Below are 20,461 nucleotides of genomic sequence, written 5' to 3'. Positions count from 1 at the left end.
CCCATCGCTAGCGATGCGCGCACAGCTCTAGCGAGAGCAGGCCTCCGGAACCTCTGCTCGCTGAAGGTCCTGCACGGGATAGTGGACAATCAGGTTTTTGGGGAGCATCTTGACGTGACTACTCGCTCTCTGAACGACTACTTCGTCTACATCCCGTCGACCGGGGTGAACGACTATTTCGTCTACTTCCTGGTGACCGTTCGTGGGACTGCACTGCGAACATCTTCCTGCATCGACGTCGTTCGACTACATCAGGCAAGGCCAGTCGAATAGAATGTCTATTGCAGCTGGTAACGGCGCACCCGGTGCCTCCGGCACTGGTCCCGTCTTGGGGTACACTCTAAACCTATTCTGGTTTAATATATCGTTTATGCTTATTAGTGAGAATAATATGAATACATGCACATATTTTGTCCACACACTATCACTATATTATGCTATAAAATTGCTAGTAATATTTGAAATTAAAATATATCGAAAATTGCTTAGTTCTCTAACAGGGTCTAGTTTCCTCAGCTCGGATCAGGCCGGTATTATTCTTGCAACGTGAACCGGAGAAGAAGCCCAGGTACACGTGCCCGATCTATTATCTTTTTGCTTTATTTTCCATCTCTCGTGCACTAGGATCCCTTCCAAATATAAAGACTGGCCATCCACTTGCAATCGTAGGCGTTTTCTCTTTTTTTTTTTCTCTCACTCTCAAGTTGTAAACGTTTTTGACTTGCAAAAAGCCCTTTAAATAAAATTCAAGTGGGGATGCTCACCCCCGCCCCCCCCCCCCCCGACCATAAAAAAAATCGTAGGCGTTTTCGTAGTTCCCTCCACGCCCCCAGGTAGATCCGGCCGGCCCTTGCACGTACAGAACGTATCAATGCCATACGCTCGAGCACACGTACGTATCGTGTACACTGAACATACACGTACGTACGTACTCCTACGACTGTTCCGCGAAGCAGCTAGCCCCCACCGTACCCGATCGTTTGAATCGTGGCGCGGTCGCCGGCGCGCGCGGCTCCTGCCCACAATCTTCGCGGTCGCTTTCGAGACATGAAGATGAATAATGATTTGGTTCGCTAGCTATTGCTCGGCCTAGTATAGTAGAATTGTAGAAAGCTATAACATATGTATATAATCTTCAAATAAAAAGAGATGTATATATATACGTATAGACGTATAGCATACTGTGTACCACGCCACGTGTACGTCAGTCCGTGCTGGTGTAGCAGCGTCCAAATGCAGCAGGGTAGTGGTATCCCGGTTCCGGGGGGCGTCTATATATAACGCACGCGATTGGCTGCCGTGACGTCACAGAAGGCAGCTGGCCTGCCTATAGTACTTCGATCCAAGTCGAGAGAGAAAAATCAGTGCACGATCCAGGTAATAATGACGAAACGAAAAGGTAAACGGATCATTATTAGTGTGCAATATATATTAAAAATAATAAAATATTTCAAACAAATAAAATTGTTCTGAAACAAATGAAAATGTTCTATAAAAATATAACATACTAATTTAGAAAACAAAACAAAATGTTCCACGAACAAGACAAAATGTTCTGTCCGAAATAAATGTTCCGGAACAAATAGAAAACTCTATACAATGATCTAATAATCGAATAGAAAAGGAGGCCTCGTGGGCCGAGCCTAGGCTGTGTCCCTGTACTATCTCGCTTCTGCGATAGGTTGCGTCCTATTAGCGCGCGCGATGAATAAAATTACTCGAGCGGGGGCGTATTAAACGGGCGCTAATTTACGGTTAACCTTAGGGAGGGGCTCCCTACGGTCGATCTCCCGACTATTTTTTTCATTTTTAGTAATTTTTTTGTCATTTTCCGATTTTAGAAAAAAAAATTCTAAGAGAAATTTTCGAGAGAGAAATTTTTTTACGAGAAAAAGTTAGAAACAAAAATTTGAGAGGCAAAAATTGATAAATTTTGAAAAGAAAAATTTTACATTCAGAACAAAAAAAAATTAGTAAAAAAATTTTGCATCCGAAAACAAAAAATGCTTATAAAATAAAAAAATTACATCAAAATCAAAAAAGTTTGGGTAAAAATTTTGGTCGGTAAAAAAAATTTGATATATCAAAAAAAAACCTACCTCCCCCGCCGGCCCGCGGCACCGCCTCCCGTCGGCGGCCCGCCGCGCCGCTCATCCCCGCTGCACAACCCAGGAAGGCGGATCCGAGCGGCGGCGGCGGCGGGCGAGCGCGCGGTGGCCCAGCGAGACGGATCTCGCGGTGACGCCGGCGGGGGAGCGCGCAGCGACCCAGGGGGCCGGATCTGGCGGCGCGCGGCGGCGGGGGAGCCCGCGGCGGCCCAGGGAGGCGGTCCTTCGCCGGCGCGCGGGGGAGGCGCGGCGGATTCAGGGAGGGGGAGGAGCCGGCTCAGCGAGGGAAGGGAAGCGCGGCTTGAGGGAGGAAGGGGAGGCGGCGGCCGCCATGGATCTGGTCTAGCGGAAGAAAGGGGAAGGGAAGGGGGCGGGGGAAGGGGAAGCGGATGGGAGAGGCGCGGTCGCCATGGGGAGCGGAGCTCCCACGGCCGGAGCCGAGATCCAGGAGAAAATGGTGAGGGAGAATGTGGAAGGGGGAAGGAGGTGGAAGGCTGCGGGGGAAGGAAAGGGAATGGAAATCGACCGTGAGTTGCTGAGTTTACAGTCACCCGTAGACTCAGCGTCCCGGTATTAAACCGCGCCGTGCCCGTGTACCAAGTAAATGTACTGCCGCCCCCGCCTCCGATCCTCACGCGTTCCCTATGACGGCGACGGGGGCTCTCCCCGATCCACGGCTGCAGGGCACGACGGCCGGCCCCCGTCGGCCCAGCATGTAGCGCCGCCTCGCTCCTATTGCTACGTACAGCAAGCTACCATTCTACCAACGGTGAATTTTTCACACCTGTACGCGCGCGCCGTCGTCGTCTACTGCGCGCGATTTCTACCTTGGCTCGACGAGCTATAGCTACTCACGCGCGCATTGATGGATGCGATGATGAGCGTGCGCGCGTGAGATCATCACCATGCATGCATCGATCGATCCGACCCGACGGCGAATCGGACATGCAGGCTGCCGTATGATTGCCGGAAGGCAGCAGCTTATTCAAGATTATTGGAGTGTCGTCAGAAAGCAGCTTAAGAAAAGAGTCAGAATTGAAAGCAGTTTCGAAACTCTTTGAAGCTTTTTTTTATTTCCACGGTTGAATTGCGTGCACGTGATGCGCGCGGTGCATGCCGCCGCTGCCGCGCGCGTGCACGCTGAGCCACGCACGCAGAGCACGTTGGAGGTGGAGCCTCCCAATCATCGGCGGCCGGCCGGCGAGTGGTGCTAGTGCTGGCCGACGGGCGACGGCCGCGGTGGCCGGCAGTACGATACGAAGTGGGCATTCATCAACCAGGGAAAATTTGAACGGGGCGCCATACGGATGGACGTATGGAACCATCTCTCTCTCTCTCTCTCTCTCTCTCTCTCTCTCTCTCTCTCTCTCTCTCTCTCTCTCTCTCTCTCTCTCTCCCGCGCACGTACAGCCGGATCGATCCATTGAATAGTAGGCATCTTTAATTGGGGCGCCCGACCGGTACGCCACTCTGCCCTGTACCGCCCGCTAGCTAGGCATGAATAATGGCCACACGCCATCATCCTTGCTGTATTTTTTTTTAAAAAAGTGCCTCTAATATATATAATGCTACGGTTTTGGTACATCTGGTAGTTCAGGGTGTGCGATCTGGTACGCGTACGTGTGTGTGCTGCAGCATCCAAAATTTTGATAATTTTAACTCTTTCACGTGTCCGGATAAAATGTCGACACTGCCGCTTCAATTCGTGTTGTGACGACGACCAGGCAATGATCACTGATCTACTTGTGTTTAGGTTCCTCTCCTCTGCAGTGCATGTCTAAGCCAACAGCGATGCAGTACTTGTGTTTAGGCGACCTGATGAGAATGTACGAGTAGTGTCGTAGCGGTTGCATCTTGCATGTACTACTGTGTTCTATCTGTAGTACTCCATTCGTTCCAAATTATAAGTCATTCCAAAAATTTTGGAGAGCCAAAGTTTTTCAAGTTTGACCAAAATTATATAACAAGATAATAATATTTATGATACCAATTAAGTATCATTAGATTCTTTGTTAGCTATATTTTCATAGTATACCTATTTGATGTCATAAATCTTTGTGTTTCTCTATAATTTTGGTTAAACTTTGAGATGGTTTGACTCTCCAAGATTTTTGGAATGACTTATAATTTGGAACGGAGGGAGTAGTATATATGCCGTAACGTGGTTGTTGGAAAGGCTGTGGCCGTGTACTTGTAGACTGGTCTCCCCAAAGCAATGCAGTTAACTTGATGACTTCCCCCTGTTAATGATTCAGTCGTCGTCAGTAAGACTGGCCGAGTTAATTTATACGTGATGTTACGGAGGAGTGTACGTAAGTCGTAACGCTCTACTCCTGTGTTTACTGTTTGTAGGCAAATCTGTGTTACCGAACAAATTCAAACTCAACGGTCAAAGCCTCAAAGTATATATTTTAACCTGGGAGTAAAATTAACGTTCCCGTGGCTTCCATTCAATTCGTCGACGGGTTTCAATTTGAATTCGCATGCTGGGTACAGTAATTAACGCGGGGGTGTTAGTACGAGAGTACGTGCCTCTAATCGCCATGGCGTGGTTGATTTGTGACATGCATGCGTGGGCGTGGCCATGCATGCTCCAAGATTTTACCCCCCGCCCAGAAAACAGCACGCACGAAAACTACGTATACGTAGCTTCACTACGCATCAACAATTACCAATACCTCGCCTAGTCACAGACAAGTGGTGCTTAAGATTGAGAGCTTGACTGAGGAACAAACTTGTGTAAAACAGAGTGGTCCATCGTCATGGGTAGTCACCCTACGAGTTTTCATGGAATTGGATCGATAGTTTCTACTAGTTAAAGAAATCATGTGCTTGTGAGCGATGAGATGTTGATGAATAAACTTGACCTATTTCTTCTTGAACCAAATAAACTCATCACTTACTCATTCCTCAAACCGAATACGTGCAATCGGCGTGGTTTCTAGCTAGGGCAACTCGTGCTTCCGATCAGGAGGGGCAAAGATCTCTGCCGAAGCTAGGACAGGTGTGATTGTCTCCTGCCGTGAGCACAGTACGCAAAATTTCGAAACTTCAACCCTGCTGGGGGTGAAAATTTCGATTTCTCAGAAGAAACAACCGTGCTGGGATTGCGGCCCGCCGGGATCACTTCGCATGACGCTGGCACGCTGCACCACTCGTTTTGCCGGTCTCGATCCCAGCCGTCGGATGCCTGATCCGACGGCTCTCGTCACCTCGTTCCTGCCCACGCAAACACCCATGCGCACATGCCTGCCTCGTGCCTATACCCACCTGCAGGCTGCTGCTCTGCCTCTGCTCTGCAGCTCCAACGCCCAGCCGCAAGCACAGCGCAACTGCCATGAGGACACCCTTCCAGTCCCCAGAGCGAAATTCCCTGGCCTGCCACTGCTCTGCTCGGTTCGGCCGTCAGTAACACTCAGGATTTCACAGTTCCATTTCAAGAGCTTGCAGAAGGTAAAAATGGCAGCACGGCGCAGTGCGCAGTTACCAGTAGCACTACCAGCAGCAGCTTCTCTTCCCTTCCCTGCGCCTGCAGGCCGCGGCAGCCTCAACATGGGTTGCTCGCCCCCGCAGTTAATTCCCCCCCTGCTGCGCCCAAATCGGCCGGGACCATCGCCATTAGCGCGGCCTGAGCAAGCTTCCAAGATCATTCATCGCCTTTGCTTAGTACCCACATTTAATCCCGCGTTTTTAAAACTTGCCGAGCTTCCCTCCACTCCAAGGTTGCCGCGCGTTCCGCGCCCCCGCCCCCCATGGCTCTTCTTCCTCCTCCTCGGCGTCTTCTCCTATAAATACGCGGCGTGCCGCCGGAGCACGAGCAGTGTCCGAATTCGAATTCCTTCCTCGGCTCGTGCGCCTTCGCGCCCACGCGGATAGTATAGCTCGGTTGCTTTGTCGCCGGCGATGGAGAATTGCGTGAGAGGTCGAGCGGGGGGAAGGGTAGGGCAGGAGGCGGCGTCGCTGCCCCTGCCCCCGCCGCCGCGCATGGCGGCCGCGAACTCCTCGGCGGCGGCGGCGTCCATCCGGGCGCACCTGGCGCGGACCGCGAGCGGGGTGGACGCGCAGCCGTCGCCGCGGTCTCTGCTGTCGCGCATCCTGCTGCGCGGGGGCGGCGACGGCGGGAGTGGCGGGGGAGGGTTCGGTTGCCGGGTGCGGCTGCCGCGGCGGTACGGCGGCGGCATGAGGGAGGAGCGCAAGGACGGCTCCGTCTCCGAGCAGGGGGAGACTCCCCGCGTGAAGGTCGTGGAGCCGCCGCCGCTGCCGGAGCTGCCCCTCGAGACGCCGCGGAGTTCCTTAGGTACAGTACAATTCAGAGAAACTGCATGGATCGTGCTGCATCGTGGAGAGATCATGGACGCTAATGCTGAATTCTGCAGGGAGGAAGAAGCCGGAGGAGGAGCTGGTGTCCATGAACCTTGGGCTGGGCGCGAGCCTGGTGCTTCTGCTGTCCAGGAGCGCCGTGGAGCTGAACAAGATGGTGGAGCTGCGCGCGCAGATGGAGGCGCTGGTGTTGGAGATCAGGCACGCGGCGCAGTGGAAGGAGAACGCGAACCACCCCGCCGCCTCCACGTCGCGGGAATCCAACGGCAGCAGCGCCACCACCGCCAACGTGAAGGACCCGATCGCCTTCCCCGCGGTCGACGCCGACGCGGCGTCCAACTGCTCCCGCACGACCGCCGACAACGCGGTCTCCGGCCGCGCGGCCGCCGTCGTCATCGACCAGCTGGAGGCGGAGCTCCAGGCCGAGCTGGGCCGCATGCAGCGCGGCACGGACCGCACGGCGCTCGGCGGCGGCGACGCCGACGAGCGGATGATCGCCCCGATGCAAGGACTCGAGGTACGTACGCAGTCGCAGCACACGACCTTTCGCGATAAATCAGCAGTACGTGCACGCGTTTGCAGCTTGGTGATCGTCGTGTGTCTGTGTCTGACATTGCCTCCAGTTGCCGTTGCTGAAGGTGAAGACGAAGGCCGGTAACAACGCCATCGGTAGAGCGTCGCGGAGCCGTGTCGGCGGCGGCGGCGCCAAGGACGACGGGGAAGTAGTAGACGGCAATGCCGAGGAGGAAGAGGAGGAGGAGGACGACGAGGAGGCCGAGGAGGAGGAGGAGGAGGGAGGGTACGACGAGGACCGGTCGAGCCCCCCGCACGCCGGCGTGTCGGCGCGCGCGCTGGAGCGGCGGCTGCACGAGCTGCTGCAGAAGCGGCAGCAGGATCGGATCGTGGAGCTGGAATCGGCGCTGGACGCCGCCCAGCGGCGGCTCCACGAGAAGGAGCGCGAGGTGGTGTGGTGGCGCGACGCCGCCAAGCTCGTCTCCCACCGCCGCGACGAGTCCCGCCGCGACGAGTCCCGCCGCTTCGTCCGGTAGTAGCTAGGTTTCCCGCGCGTGGGCGTGGCGCGAAACGCGTTCCCGCGCGCGCGCGTGCGAAGGGCTCGGTTGGCATTGGCAGGCCGGGTGTGTGGCACGTGCCCAACCGCCGCCTGCTGCTGCAGCGGCTGCGGGGTGTCAGGGCGGTTGCCGGCGTCACGCTGCGCGGGTAACGCGGTGTAACTGCTGCGAGCCGGGACGACGCGGCTCTGCTCTGCGGCGTCCTGCCGGCTGCCGCGCTCTGCCGTGCCCGTGCGTGCGTGCACGGGCGCTGGAGCCGGAAGTTTCGGTGCGTGCGTGCGTGCGTGCGCCGGCCGCTGTTGCAGGGGGTCGTGTCCGTGTCGTGCTGCTGTCCGGTCGGTTCCGCCGGACGAAATCTTTCGTGATTCCAGGCAGGCAGGCAGAGTCTGTACTTGGGTCCGTGCTCGTGTCTAGGAAGTAGGAACTTTGGAAGGTCAGACCATTTCGATGTCGATCGCTCCTTGTACCAAAAAAATAAATGCTGATCGTTGGGATTCGTGCCGAAATGCAAACATGTGTGGGTGAAATTCTGAAAGGCGGGAAACTTTTCGTGGTACTGACGGATCGGGGCCTCTCGAATTCGAACTGGAAATGCGGGAAGGAGTTCAGATTAGGAGAAAGAGAGAAAATAGTATTACTAGCAGTAGAAGCAAAATAGTTAAATGAAGATAATTGATTTTACTAAGAAAATTTTTATTGGAGAGGAGATTCTAGCATTGGCGTTTCCTCCCAGTTTCTGTTTCGTTCCAAATTCAGGGAGGGAAACACTACAAATACTAGTGGCTAGTGCAATGTCCAAACCGGGGGACCATGCAGCATTTGGGCCCCCGAGCAACAGTAACGTCCTGCCTCTGACTGAATTTACTTGCACTGCAGTTCGCATTGGGCCTGCGCTACAGTACCCAGTACAGTACACCGCAGAGGCATTAACGCCTGGGCATCAGGACTGGCACCGGTAAAAAGAACAAACTGCAGCAGCCAGCAGCACACACGGCCGGGGGTGGTAGAATAGAAGGCGCAGGGGCTGTTACCGCAGCAGTTGCTTCGGCGCCAGAGCAGAAGCGTGTGCAGTGCAGAATTAGGCAGCTGACGAGCTGAGCTTTCTTCAGAAACAGCAGAATTAGTGCCCCTGAATGAAATTGATGACGGGCTCGGCCGGAACTGTTCCTCACTCTCCCAGTCCCCGGGTGGGCCCATACCGCGACGAGATCTCGAATGCAGCGCGGCGCGTGAGGTGTCCGGTTCTTCACCCCCATAGCCGCCTTTTCTTTTTTTTCGAGGACAACCGGATGAACGCCGGGCGACAGAAGCCGATCACAACTGTTAGAAATCTAGGCAATTTTCGGTATATTTTAATTCCAAAATTAGATGTATAAACTAGCAATATTTCTATGACTTTAAGGAGTAAAAGAAAACATGTGAACATGTTTATACTTATCACACATATAAGCATAAACAATATAAATAACCAAAGTTTTAGGGAGTACCCTAAAGCGGGGCCGTTGCCGGAGGCATTGGCTGCGCTGTTACCAACTGGAGTAGACATCTACTCGGTTGGCCTCAGTCGAAGTAGTCGAACTAAATCGGTGCAGGAAGATGTTCGCAGTGCAGTCCCACGAACGGTCACCAAGATGTAGTCGACGTAGTCGTTCGGCCACCAGAATGTAGTCGACGTAGTTGTTCGGCTCGTCCACCAGGAAGTAGTCGTACAATCGGGCAAAGCCTTAGTATTTTTGAGCAGTCACGCTAAAGCGTTACCCAAAAACCTGATTGCCCGCCTATCCCGTGCAGGATCTCAAGGCGAGCAAGGTTTCGGAGGCCTGCTCACGCTAATTCTGTGCGCGCAGAGATTAGCGTTGGGGAACTCAGTTGTTGCAACTGGAGAGGGAGAAGAGAGGAGCCGAGTTGCCTCAGTGCTCTGGTGCAGGATGGATGAGGGGCATGGCACTCCTTATATAGTGACTCAGGTGCTCAGGTTCGTTGAACCTGGACACCATCAGAGTCATTTAGGTGATGCGGTTATGGCCATTAATTACAGATTTAATTGCACGTTTAATCGCACGATTAATTGCTGTCAACGGCAAAATAGCCATCACATCACACCGCGCCACGCCGCGCCGCGCCGCGCCGCGCCGCGCCGCGCCGCCCGTCCGGCCGGCCGTGCCGCGCCGCGCCGCGCCTCGCCTCGGCCTCGGCCTCGGCCACGGCCACGGCCACGGCCCGGCCCGGCTCGGCGAGGCGAGCGAGCGCGCGCGCGCGTGTGGTTCACCGTCCTCCTCTTACCGGCTTCACAAGTGGTGTACAAGAAGTCCACCTTTTAAGTCGGTTGAGATCCTCCTCAATTCCCGGTACGGAATTAAACATTGATTCTCTAGCATTAATAGTGGGCTTTAAATTCTTTTATTGCTTTAGAATAAATGGGCCAAGCCCATTACTCCAACAATCCCCACCAAGAAATTCAAGCCACACTAGAAATACCCTCATTCTCTCTTTGATATACCAGTATTCGACAGAGACTGTTAAGTTGAACTTCCATCTAGGACAAAGGCTACACTTATTCACAACTGTGCAATGGACTATGCCTTGAATTGCCAGTTTTGTGCAAACAAGTTTGACCAGAGCCCTACACTGGTACTAGGCTGCAAAAGCATCCCCGCGGTTTGGAGCTTATGAGTCATACTCCAGGCCCTTCATGAGTTTCTAGAGAATACCCAATTCTCATAGACCATGACCAGTGGTCAAACTCATATAGGTGTGTTCCTTTCAGATGTTCTGTAGGACAACATCTTTGTTTCAAGAAAACAACTCATTTGTTTAAAAGAAACCACCTGGCACACATTAAGGTATAGACCAACCTGCCATACAGATTAGAAGAGAAATGCACCTTATACACGGAATGAGCCCTTTTCACAAAGGTTCTCTTCTCACAGTCAGTCTTTAGTTTGTTTCACCATCCTAATTCACGGGATCTCCGATCACATAGGACAGGTTTCCACTATAGAATGACTCACGTGGGTCTCAAGCCCAATTCCATAGATGCATTGTCTATCACATTTCGTGAAAGACCCTTTGTAAACTGATCTGCCAGATTTTTAGCCGTCTGAACATAGTCCAGGGCTATAACTCCGGAGTTTCTCAATTTTCTGACAGATTTCAACCGCCTTTTCACATGTCTAGATGACTTCATGTTATCCTTTGAACTATTCACCTTGACAATTACCGTTTGATTGTCACAGTTCATTAGGATTGCCGGTAACGGTTTTTCAACTATCGGCAAGTCCATAAGGAGCTCACGAAGCCACTCAGCCTCAACAGTGGCGGTATCTAATGCTGTGAGTTCTGCTTCCATAGTTGACCTCGTTAAGATGGTCTGCTTGCAAGACTTCCAGGAAACAGCTCCACCACCAAGTGTAAACACATATCCACTTGTGGCCTTTATCTCATCAGCATCAGAAATCCAATTTGAATCACTATACCCTTCTAGTACCCTTGGGTACCCGGTGTAGTGAATTCCATAGTTCATTGTCCCCTTCAGATAGCGCATTACTCTTTCAAGACCCTTCCAATGATCATCTCCCGGGTTTGAAACAAACCGGCTCAGTTTGCTTACAGCAAACGAGATATCAGGTCTTGTAGCGCTCGCTAAATACATTAATGAACCAATGATCTGAGAATATCTCAGCTGATCTCGCATTATCCTTTTGTTCTTTCTAAGAATTAAACTGGCATCATATGGTGTTGAGACAGGTTTATAGTCACTATAACCAAAGCGACTTAACACATTCTCCACATAGTGAGACTGTGTAAGAATCACCCCACCATTAATCTCTTTTACCAGCTTTATATTAAGGATAACATCAGCTTCTCCCAGATCCTTCATCTCAAAATTTTGAGATAAAAACTCTTTGACTTCCTTAATCACATTAAGGCTAGTGCCAAAGATCAGTATGTCGTCCACATACAAGCACAAAATCACTCCTTCAGCCCCACCATAGCGATAGTACACACATCTGTCAGCTTCGTTCACAACAAAGCCGGCAGAGGTCAAAGTTCTATCAAACTTTTCATGCCACTGCTTAGGCGCTTGCTTGAGACCATATAAAGATTTTAACAACTTACAAACCATTCCTTCTTGACCCTTTAATACAAACCCATCCGGCTGATCCATATAGATCTCCTCTTCTAACTCTCCATTGAGGAAAGCCGTCTTAACGTCCATCTGATGAACGAGAAGACCATAAGAGGCTGCCAAGGAAAGTAACACTCGAATTGTGGTCAATCGGGCAACTGGTGAATAAGTGTCAAAGAAATCTTCTCCTTCTTTTTGTGTATAACCCTTGGCCACAAGCCTAGCCTTGTACTTTTCAATAGTACCATCTGGCCTAAGCTTTTTCTTGAACACCCACTTGCATCCAACCGGTTTACATCCATAAGGACGTTCAACGACCTCCCAGGTTCCATTAGACATAATAGAATCCATCTCACTCCTTACTGCTTCCTTCCAATAGTCAGCATCAGGAGATGAATATGCCTCTTCAATGGTTCTGGGTGTATCATCTATGAGGTATACAATGAAATCATCACCAAAAGACTTTACAGTCCTTTGTCTCTTGCTCTTTCTCGGAGCATCATTGTTATCCTCCTCAGAATTTTCTACAAGTGTATGTTCATTGTGTTCTATCGGCTCAGCAGAGCCATCATCCTTGATGAACTCTTGCCTAGATGAACTTGTTTCATCTCTCATGGGAAAAATGTTTTCAAAAAATGTAGCATCTCTGGACTCCACTATAGTACCAACATGCATGTCAGGTACTCCAGATTTCACTATTAAAAATCTATATCCAACGCTGTGAATAGCATAACCTAGAAAGATACAATCCACAGTTTTAGGTCCAAGCTTACGTTTCTTGGTTATTGGCACACTCACTTTTGCCAAACAACCCCATGTACGTAAGTATGACAGTGTTGGCCTTTTCTTCTCCCATTCCTCGAAAGGAGTTATCTCTTTATTCTTTGTAGGAACACGGTTTAGGACATGACATGCAGTCAATATAGCCTCACCCCACCATTCCTTGGAAAGTCCCGCTGTATCTAACATGGCGTTAACCAAATCCGTTAGAGTGCGGTTCTTTCTTTCGGCAACCCCATTTGACTGAGGTGAATAGGGAGGCGTCCTCTCATGAATAATACCATGTTCCTCGCAAAATAAAGTGAATAAATTTGAGAAATACTCGCCACCACGATCTGACCTAACTCTTTTGATCTTTCTCTCAAGTTGGTTTTCTACTTCAGCTTTATAGATTTTAAAGTAGTGTAAAGCTTCATCTTTTGACTTCAACAAATAGATGTAACAAAATCTAGTACTATCATCAATCAAAGTCATGAAATATTTTTTTACCACCTTTTGTCAACACTCCATTCATTTCGCACAAATCGGAATGAATTAATTCTAAGGGTGCCAAGCTCCTTGCCTCCGCGGTCTTATGAGGCTTACGAGTTTGTTTTGATTCAACACATACATGACACTTAGAATTTTTGACAAAAGTGAACTTTGGAATTAAGCTCAAATTAGCTAAGCGCATCATACAACCAAAATTAACGTGACAAAGCCTCGAATGCCAAACATTTGTTTCATCAACGTTAATAACATTGTATGCAATTTTATTACAAACATCTGACAAAGAAAGACGGAACAAACCTCCGCTTTCATAACCTTTTCCAACAAAAGTACCAAACTTAGACAAGATACATTTATTGGACTCAAAGACTAATTTGAAACCATCTCTACACAGTAGAGAGCCGCTGACTAAATTCTTCTTGATGGTGGGGACATGCTGCACGTTCTTCAGCTGCACGGTCTTCCCCGAAGTAAACTTCAGATTTACCGTACCAACACCAAGAACACGCGCATGTGATCCGTTCCCCATCAGCAAGGAGGAAGTCCCGCCGGTCTGGTAAGAAGAGAACAAAGAAGCATCAGCACAAACATGAATATTAGCACCAGTGTCAACCCACCACTCGGGTGAATCAAAGACTGAAAGAACAGTAGGTAATAAATTACCGTACCCCGAAGTTCCTCCAGGCTCGCTAATAACCATGTTAGCGGAGTTGTTGCCTTTGCGGTTCGGACACTTTGCAGCAAAGTGATCCGTACTAGCGCACACATAGCAAGCTCCCGTCTTCTTCTTCTTCTTAAAAGTGGTTGTCTTCTTAGTCTTTGGTTGGTTCTGCGGTGGCTTTTTCTTGTTCTTGTTGGAGTTGTTCTTCTGAACAAGATTGGCACTTGAAGCACCAACAACTCCTTTCCCACGTATGTCCTTTGCTCTCGCCTTCTCCTCAACATCAAGAGTCCCTATGAGTCCATCTATTGTGAACTCCTGTCTCTTATGTTTTAGAGAAGTAGCAAAGTCCCTCCAAGAAGGTGGCAGCTTAGAGATTATACCTCCAGCCACAAACTTATTGGGTAACACACATGGGGACTCTTTGCTGCAATTTTTGAGATCTTTTGCCAGAGTATGTATTTCATGAGCCTGTTCCACTACAGAACGGTCTTCGACCATCCTGTACTCAAGGAACTGCTCCATGATATACAACTCACTCCCGGCGTCAGATACTCCATATTGAGCCTCAAGAGCATCCCACAAAGCTTTGCCAGTTGGCAGCCGGATATAAGAATCCACCAGGTTATCACCGAGAACACTAATGATCAAGCCTCGAAAGAGGATATCAGCCTCATCGAACGCACTCCCTTCCTCTGGAGAGAATTGTTCAGGCTTACCCTCTTTCACATGGATCACTCTCGATAGTGTTAACCACAGTATAAGCCGCTCTTGCCAACGTTTGTAATTTGAACCATCAAAAGGTGATGGTTTGATTGATGCAGCAAAGCTAGATACCGAAAGCCTATTAACACAATCAGGTTTTTGGATTGTTAGAAATCTAGGCAATTTTCGGTATATTTTAATTCCAAAATTAGATGTATAAACTAGCAATATTTCTATGACTTTAAGGAGTAAAAGAAAACATGTGAACATGTTTATACTTATCACACATATAAGCATAAACAATATAAATAACCAAAGTTTTAGGGAGTACCCTAAAGCGGGGCCGTTGCCGGAGGCATTGGCTGCGCTGTTACCAACTGGAGTAGACATCTACTCGGTTGGCCTCAGTCGAAGTAGTCGAACTAAATCGGTGCAGGAAGATGTTCGCAGTGCAGTCCCACGAACGGTCACCAAGATGTAGTCGACGTAGTCGTTCGGCCACCAGAATGTAGTCGACGTAGTTGTTCGGCTCGTCCACCAGGAAGTAGTCGTACAATCGGGCAAAGCCTTAGTATTTTTGAGCAGTCACGCTAAAGCGTTACCCAAAAACCTGATTGCCCGCCTATCCCGTGCAGGATCTCAAGGCGAGCAAGGTTTCGGAGGCCTGCTCACGCTAATTCTGTGCGCGCAGAGATTAGCGTTGGGGAACTCAGTTGTTGCAACTGGAGAGGGAGAAGAGAGGAGCCGAGTTGCCTCAGTGCTCTGGTGCAGGATGGATGAGGGGCATGGCACTCCTTATATAGTGACTCAGGTGCTCAGGTTCGTTGAACCTGGACACCATCAGAGTCATTTAGGTGATGCGGTTATGGCCATTAATTACAGATTTAATTGCACGTTTAATCGCACGATTAATTGCTGTCAACGGCAAAATAGCCATCACATCACACCGCGCCACGCCGCGCCGCCCGTCCGGCCGTGCCGTGCCGCGCCGCGCCGCGCCTCGCCTCGGCCTCGGCCTCGGCCTCGGCCACGGCCACGGCCACGGCCACGGCCCGGCCCGGCCCGGCTCGGCGAGGCGAGCGAGCGCGCGCGCATGTGGTTCACCGTCCTCCTCTTACCGGCTTCACAAGTGGTGTACAAGAAGTCCACCTTTTAAGTCGGTTGAGATCCTCCTCAATTCTCGGTACGGAATTAAACATTGATTCCCTAGCATTAATAGTGGGCTTTAAATTCTTTTATTGCTTTAGAATAAATGGGCCAAGCCCATTACTCCAACAATCCCCACCAAGAAATTCAAGCCACACTAGAAATACCCTCATTCTCTCTTTGATATACCAGTATTCGACAGAGACTGTTAAGTTGAACTTCCATCTAGGACAAAGGCTACACTTATTCACAACTGTGCAATGGACTATGCCTTGAATTGCCAGTTTTGTGCAAACAAGTTTGACCAGAGCCCTACACTGGTACTAGGCTGCAAAAGCATCCCCGCGGTTTGGAGCTTATGAGTCATACTCCAGGCCCTTCATGAGTTTCTAGAGAATACCCAATTCTCATAGACCATGACCAGTGGTCAAACTCATATAGGTGTGTTCCTTTCAGATGTTCTGTAGGACAACATCTTTGTTTCAAGAAAACAACTCATTTGTTTAAAAGAAACCACCTGGCACACATTAAGGTATAGACCAACCTGCCATACAGATTAGAAGAGAAATACACCTTATACACGGAATGAGCCCTTTTCACAAAGATTCTCTTCTCACAGTCAGTCTTTAGATTATACCTCCAGTTTCTGTTTCGTTCCAAATTCAGGGAGGGAAACACTACAAATACTAGTGGCTAGTGCAATGTCCAAACCGGGGGACCATGCAGCATTTGGGCCCCCGAGCAACAGTAACGTCCTGCCTCTGACTGAATTTACTTGCACTGCAGTTCGCATTGGGCCTGCGCTACAGTACCCAGTACAGTACACCGCAGAGGCATTAACGCCTGGGCATCAGGACTGGCACCGGTAAAAAGAACAAACTGCAGCAGCCAGCAGCACACACGGCCGGGGGTGGTAGAATAGAAGGCGCAGGGGCTGTTACCGCAGCAGTTGCTTCGGCGCCAGAGCAGAAGCGTGTGCAGTGCAGAATTAGGCAGCTGACGAGCTGAGCTTTCTTCAGAAACAGCAGAATTAGTGCCCCTGAATGAAATTGATGACGGGCTCGGCCGGAACTGTTCCTCACTCTCCCAGTCCCCGGGTGGGCCCATACCGCGACGAGATCTCGAATGCAGCGCGGCGCGTGAGGTGTCCGGTTCTTCACCCCCATAGCCGCCTTTTCTTTTTTTTCGAGGACAACCGGATGAACGCCGGGCGACAGAAGCCGATCACAACCTCACATACTCCGTATGTAGTAAAAGGGATGTCAAATTGCAAAGGTGTTTGCGTGGCATCCGGTTCTTCTCATGCGTAGCAGCTTTGTGTTGTAGTACTTCCTTGTGGGAGACTAGAGCGCCAAATCTTAAGATTGATAATAAGTTACATAAGCATATTGAGATAGACGAGTTTGTCATGTGTCACTAAAGAGATAACTGCACTAATAACGCGCGCGCGCGACATCACCCTTCTAAAGTTTGATCCATGGTTGACAGGGTACGCAACAACTTTTGCTAACCGTCCAAACTATTTATAATTTTAGTAATTGTGTGATAACATAGTCATTAGGACGGGTTTGTTAAGCATGTGATTTATATAGGCATATTTGTTAGCGAACTCTGTAGGTTCTAAGGATGGATTCCAAATCATTGATATCCAAATCAAGCGATCCAAGCCAGTAAATTTGGGGAGTAGTTAAGTTGATTGAATTGGACAAGATTTGTGCTTGACAAGCTTATAGTGGGCGCATTAGAGTTCGCTCAATACCAACGGTCCAATTTACCGCTAATGAGATTTCTCTTTTTTTTCGTTTCATCACGTATAAGTTGAGTTTCATTTCAGATTCTACCAGGTGACTTACAGTATGATGTCCTCCGTTAAGAAAATTCAATTAGAATTTTCAAGACTATATTTCCCAGCTAATGAAAGAGAACAATTTATATGGTCTGATACTAATCAGAATTCAGACGGCAGTGCAAAAAAGAGGCAAGACATTCCTGTGTTCCACACCACGCAAATGCAGGCGGCGCGCTGCGTGAAATTTCTAAAATTGACATCCAATTAGTAAGGATTTCAAGATTTGACTCCCATATCACAATGACATGTGGGGTCAATCTGAGTGTCACACTCATATCACAATGACATGGTTGTCAAGGGTTCATGAATTGGATTGCAAATATCAAAATCTCTCGCGGGCTGGGCTGCTCTTGTCACGGGGCAATCCCATACGGCCCTCTCGCACTTACTAGTCCACAGGCCCACCAAGGCGGCGGCGATTACCTCTTGCACTTACTAGGCCACAGGCCCACGAATGGCTTCTCCGCTTCCTCCTTCCCGGCCGGCCCCCGCCGTCCCCATCCTCCAGCCGTCCAGCATCCACAACGCCGGCGCCGCCGCCTCGATTGCCCTCCGGCACCGGAGGTCCAGACCACGCGGTAATTCTAGATCTGTTCCCCTACCCTCTCTCTCTCTCACACTCTCTCTCGCCGTTAGTTCAGCTGCTGTGCGCTTCGCCGTTGGTTGCACTACAGTTTTAGCAGAAATAATTTTTAGCAGGCCGTTTGGAAGTTCCCTTCCCCTGATTGTCTTATCTGGTTAACAAAACTAGTTGGGTTCCGCTCTGGAGAAGACGGTTTGCAATCCTGTGCCGCGCGAGTAGATCAAGCGCTTAGCTGCGTTTGCCTTGGATTGGGCTCTTCCGTTCATCTAGTGCGTCGCTGAATCAGCGGGGCGGTGTGGATGCGGTACCCATATGCTGATATCATTAAGGGGTGAAATATGGAACCTTAAGCTGATTCTGTAACCTGTCAGTTGAGCTCTTGTTACCCGTCCTCTTTTGGACTCATTCCGTATTAAAACGGCTGTGTTCATTTCGAAGGTTACGTTAGGTTATGCCTTGATGACTTTAGGTATTGAGTTCGGTGGATTTAATTGATAAGCTCTAGTTTCCCCTGTACATGCATCTATCAGCTGCGTAAGGTTGTATCATTTCTTGAGAGACCTCAGTGTGTAGGTGATTTGTTGCATATATGGGGAATTGTGACTATATGCACCCCATAAGTTTGTGTTTCAGAATATGCTTGTTAGAATATGTTCAAAACTTGCAGAGAGGCTTGTCCTGAAGAATTGAATATATTGCTATTGTGTGACTGTCTTCCATGTGCTATTCGTTGAATTCTGATTACATTTATACATAAAGATACAGTTTCGAATGGTGCTGAAAACTCAAAGGATATCCTGAAGAATGTAATATATTTCTATTGTGTGAACATGTGCTATTCGTGGAATTCTGATTAGCATTTATACATATACAGTTTCGGAATGGCCAGTGAAGACTCGAAAGATATCCTGAAAAATGTGGACTGGAAGACTGTAGGTGGCTCAGTGATTACTGAATCTAGCCAACCGATTGTTAAGAAACGCCTCCCAAAGAAAATCAGACAAGTCCCTGACTGTTATTTTCTGCCACGGCGGTCCTGGCCTTCTGCACTGGCCATCTATGGTGCTGTTTGTGCTGCTGGGGTTGGTGCAGGGATGCTTCTTGAGGTGTGGATAAACAAAAAGATCAAAGGTATATTCCTGGATTTCATGGCAGGAGCAATTGATTTTCTTGCCAATTATGAGTTATAGCACCGATAGCATAGATTGTATACCATGGTTCTTAAGGCGTCGCCTAGGCGTCGCCAAGGCGTCAAGGCGCTCAGGGAGGCCAAGGCGTCGCCGACGCCCAGCCAGAAGAGAGGAAGAGTAAGGGGAAGGAGCGACCGGGATGAGGTGTCCATGGTCGCCTTACCATAACAGCAGCAAAGTGAGAGAGGGAGGGAGGGAGAAGGGGGAGGAAGAGGAGAAACAGCTTCCTGCTAGCTCTGGCGTCGATCCGACGGACAGCAGCCATCTGGAGAGCGTGAGGAAGGGAGGGAGAAGGGAGAGGAAGGGAAGGCTTCCCTGCTGGCTCTGGCGGCTGGCGCGGATCCAGCAGGCAGCGGCTCACCTGGAGAACTTGAGGGAGGGAGAAGGGAGAGGGAGAGGAGGGGGAAGCTTCCTGCTAGCTCCGGTGAGGGAGGGAGAAGGAGGGAGAGGGCGAGGGCGAGGAGGGAGAGGAGCGGAAGGCAGCCGCCGCCGCCGGCAGTGACTCGCGAGCGAAGGGTGGGCAAGTTTGAGAGTGTTCGGGAGAGGGGAGCTAGGTCAGGCCTGGTGGGGATGTGGGGTGGTGCTTGGGCTTTTAGTGGGCTGGGCCAAGTTGTCTCCTTTCTCTTATTCTTTTTCCTTTTCTCCCTTCTCCTTCCTTCTCTTTTTTCTTTTTCTCCCTACATCCTGCTGCTATAAGGCGTCGCCTTGCTCGCCTAGGCGTCCGCCTAGGCGTCGCCTCGCCATGCCGACGGGGTCGCTCGCCGTGCCTCGCCTTAACGCCTTAAGAACATTGTTGTATACTTCGCTTTCTTACTACATACATTCATACTCTTGTTCACTGCTGCATTCAGAGGATGGTGGCATCATCTGGGAGATGGATAAGTGATATGGAGCACATTTTGATGCAGTAAAACCTCCCTTGCCATTGTGGAGATAGCTAACTCTGAAAATGCTGGTGCAAATTAACACAGCCTTGCATTGTTTTAAAGGCGACCTGGGTACGCCTGGACGCCTAGGCGACAAGGTTTGGCTCCCAAGGCGAGCTGGGTATGCTTCTGTATCTGGATTCATCTGTGTAATAGCAGTATGGTGCTCCAAACTTCCAAGCTTCATTAAACAAGCAGACTGAAAGTGTCAGAACTGCAATTCATAGAGATTTTGGATTTTGTGAGACATCATAACTAGTGCACTGGTAAGCATTACTTTGAATGTCTTTGTGGTTTTTCCAGCCGTCAAGTGGCATGTTGTGGCCGGATTTGACAATCAGTGCATCTGCCATTATGCGAGAATTCATTCATTTGTGTGCAACAAACTCTTACTGTCCTTTTTTCTTTTCTGTTTTTTGACAAAAGTAAGTATCGAACTACTATGCATTTGCCTTAGTGCATAGGCAAAAGACCAGAAGCTGTTTGGGCATTTTCTTTTGTCATC

At 49.8% G+C, this 20,461-nt stretch overlaps 2 protein-coding genes across 3 annotated transcripts; both read left to right on the top strand.

The window, feature by feature from the left end:
- Window positions 1-5,852: 5,852 nt before the first annotated feature.
- LOC120668595 (protein POLAR LOCALIZATION DURING ASYMMETRIC DIVISION AND REDISTRIBUTION-like) lies at window positions 5,853-7,996 on the top strand. Of its 2 annotated transcripts, none has more exons than XM_039948337.1 (3): window positions 5,853-6,405; window positions 6,485-6,945; window positions 7,067-7,996. In XM_039948337.1, exons 1-3 carry the CDS (start codon window positions 6,012-6,014, stop codon window positions 7,475-7,477), a joined length of 1,266 nt encoding a protein of 421 aa, XP_039804271.1. In that variant the 5' UTR covers window positions 5,853-6,011; the 3' UTR covers window positions 7,478-7,996. The 2 variants fall into 2 exon arrangements, with proteins under 2 accessions (XP_039804271.1, XP_039804270.1); XM_039948336.1 differs by having other exon boundaries at window positions 5,857-6,405; window positions 7,052-7,996.
- A 9,682-nt stretch (window positions 7,997-17,678) lies between these two features.
- LOC120670311 lies at window positions 17,679-20,327 on the top strand. The gene is made up of 3 exons (XM_039950399.1): window positions 17,679-17,835; window positions 18,715-18,971; window positions 19,882-20,327. The coding sequence occupies exons 2-3, from the start codon at window positions 18,722-18,724 to the stop codon at window positions 19,914-19,916; spliced, it is 285 nt and encodes a 94-aa protein (XP_039806333.1). The 5' UTR covers window positions 17,679-17,835; window positions 18,715-18,721; the 3' UTR covers window positions 19,917-20,327.
- The last annotated feature ends 134 nt before the right edge of the window (window positions 20,328-20,461 follow it).

Source organism: Panicum virgatum, chromosome 4N (genome assembly GCF_016808335.1).
Source record: "Panicum virgatum strain AP13 chromosome 4N, P.virgatum_v5, whole genome shotgun sequence".
In the NCBI taxonomy this organism is placed as follows: Eukaryota; Viridiplantae; Streptophyta; class Magnoliopsida; order Poales; family Poaceae; genus Panicum; species Panicum virgatum.
The sequence above is the reverse complement of the archived record's forward strand: the minus strand, read 5'-3'. Positions and strand labels throughout refer to the sequence as shown.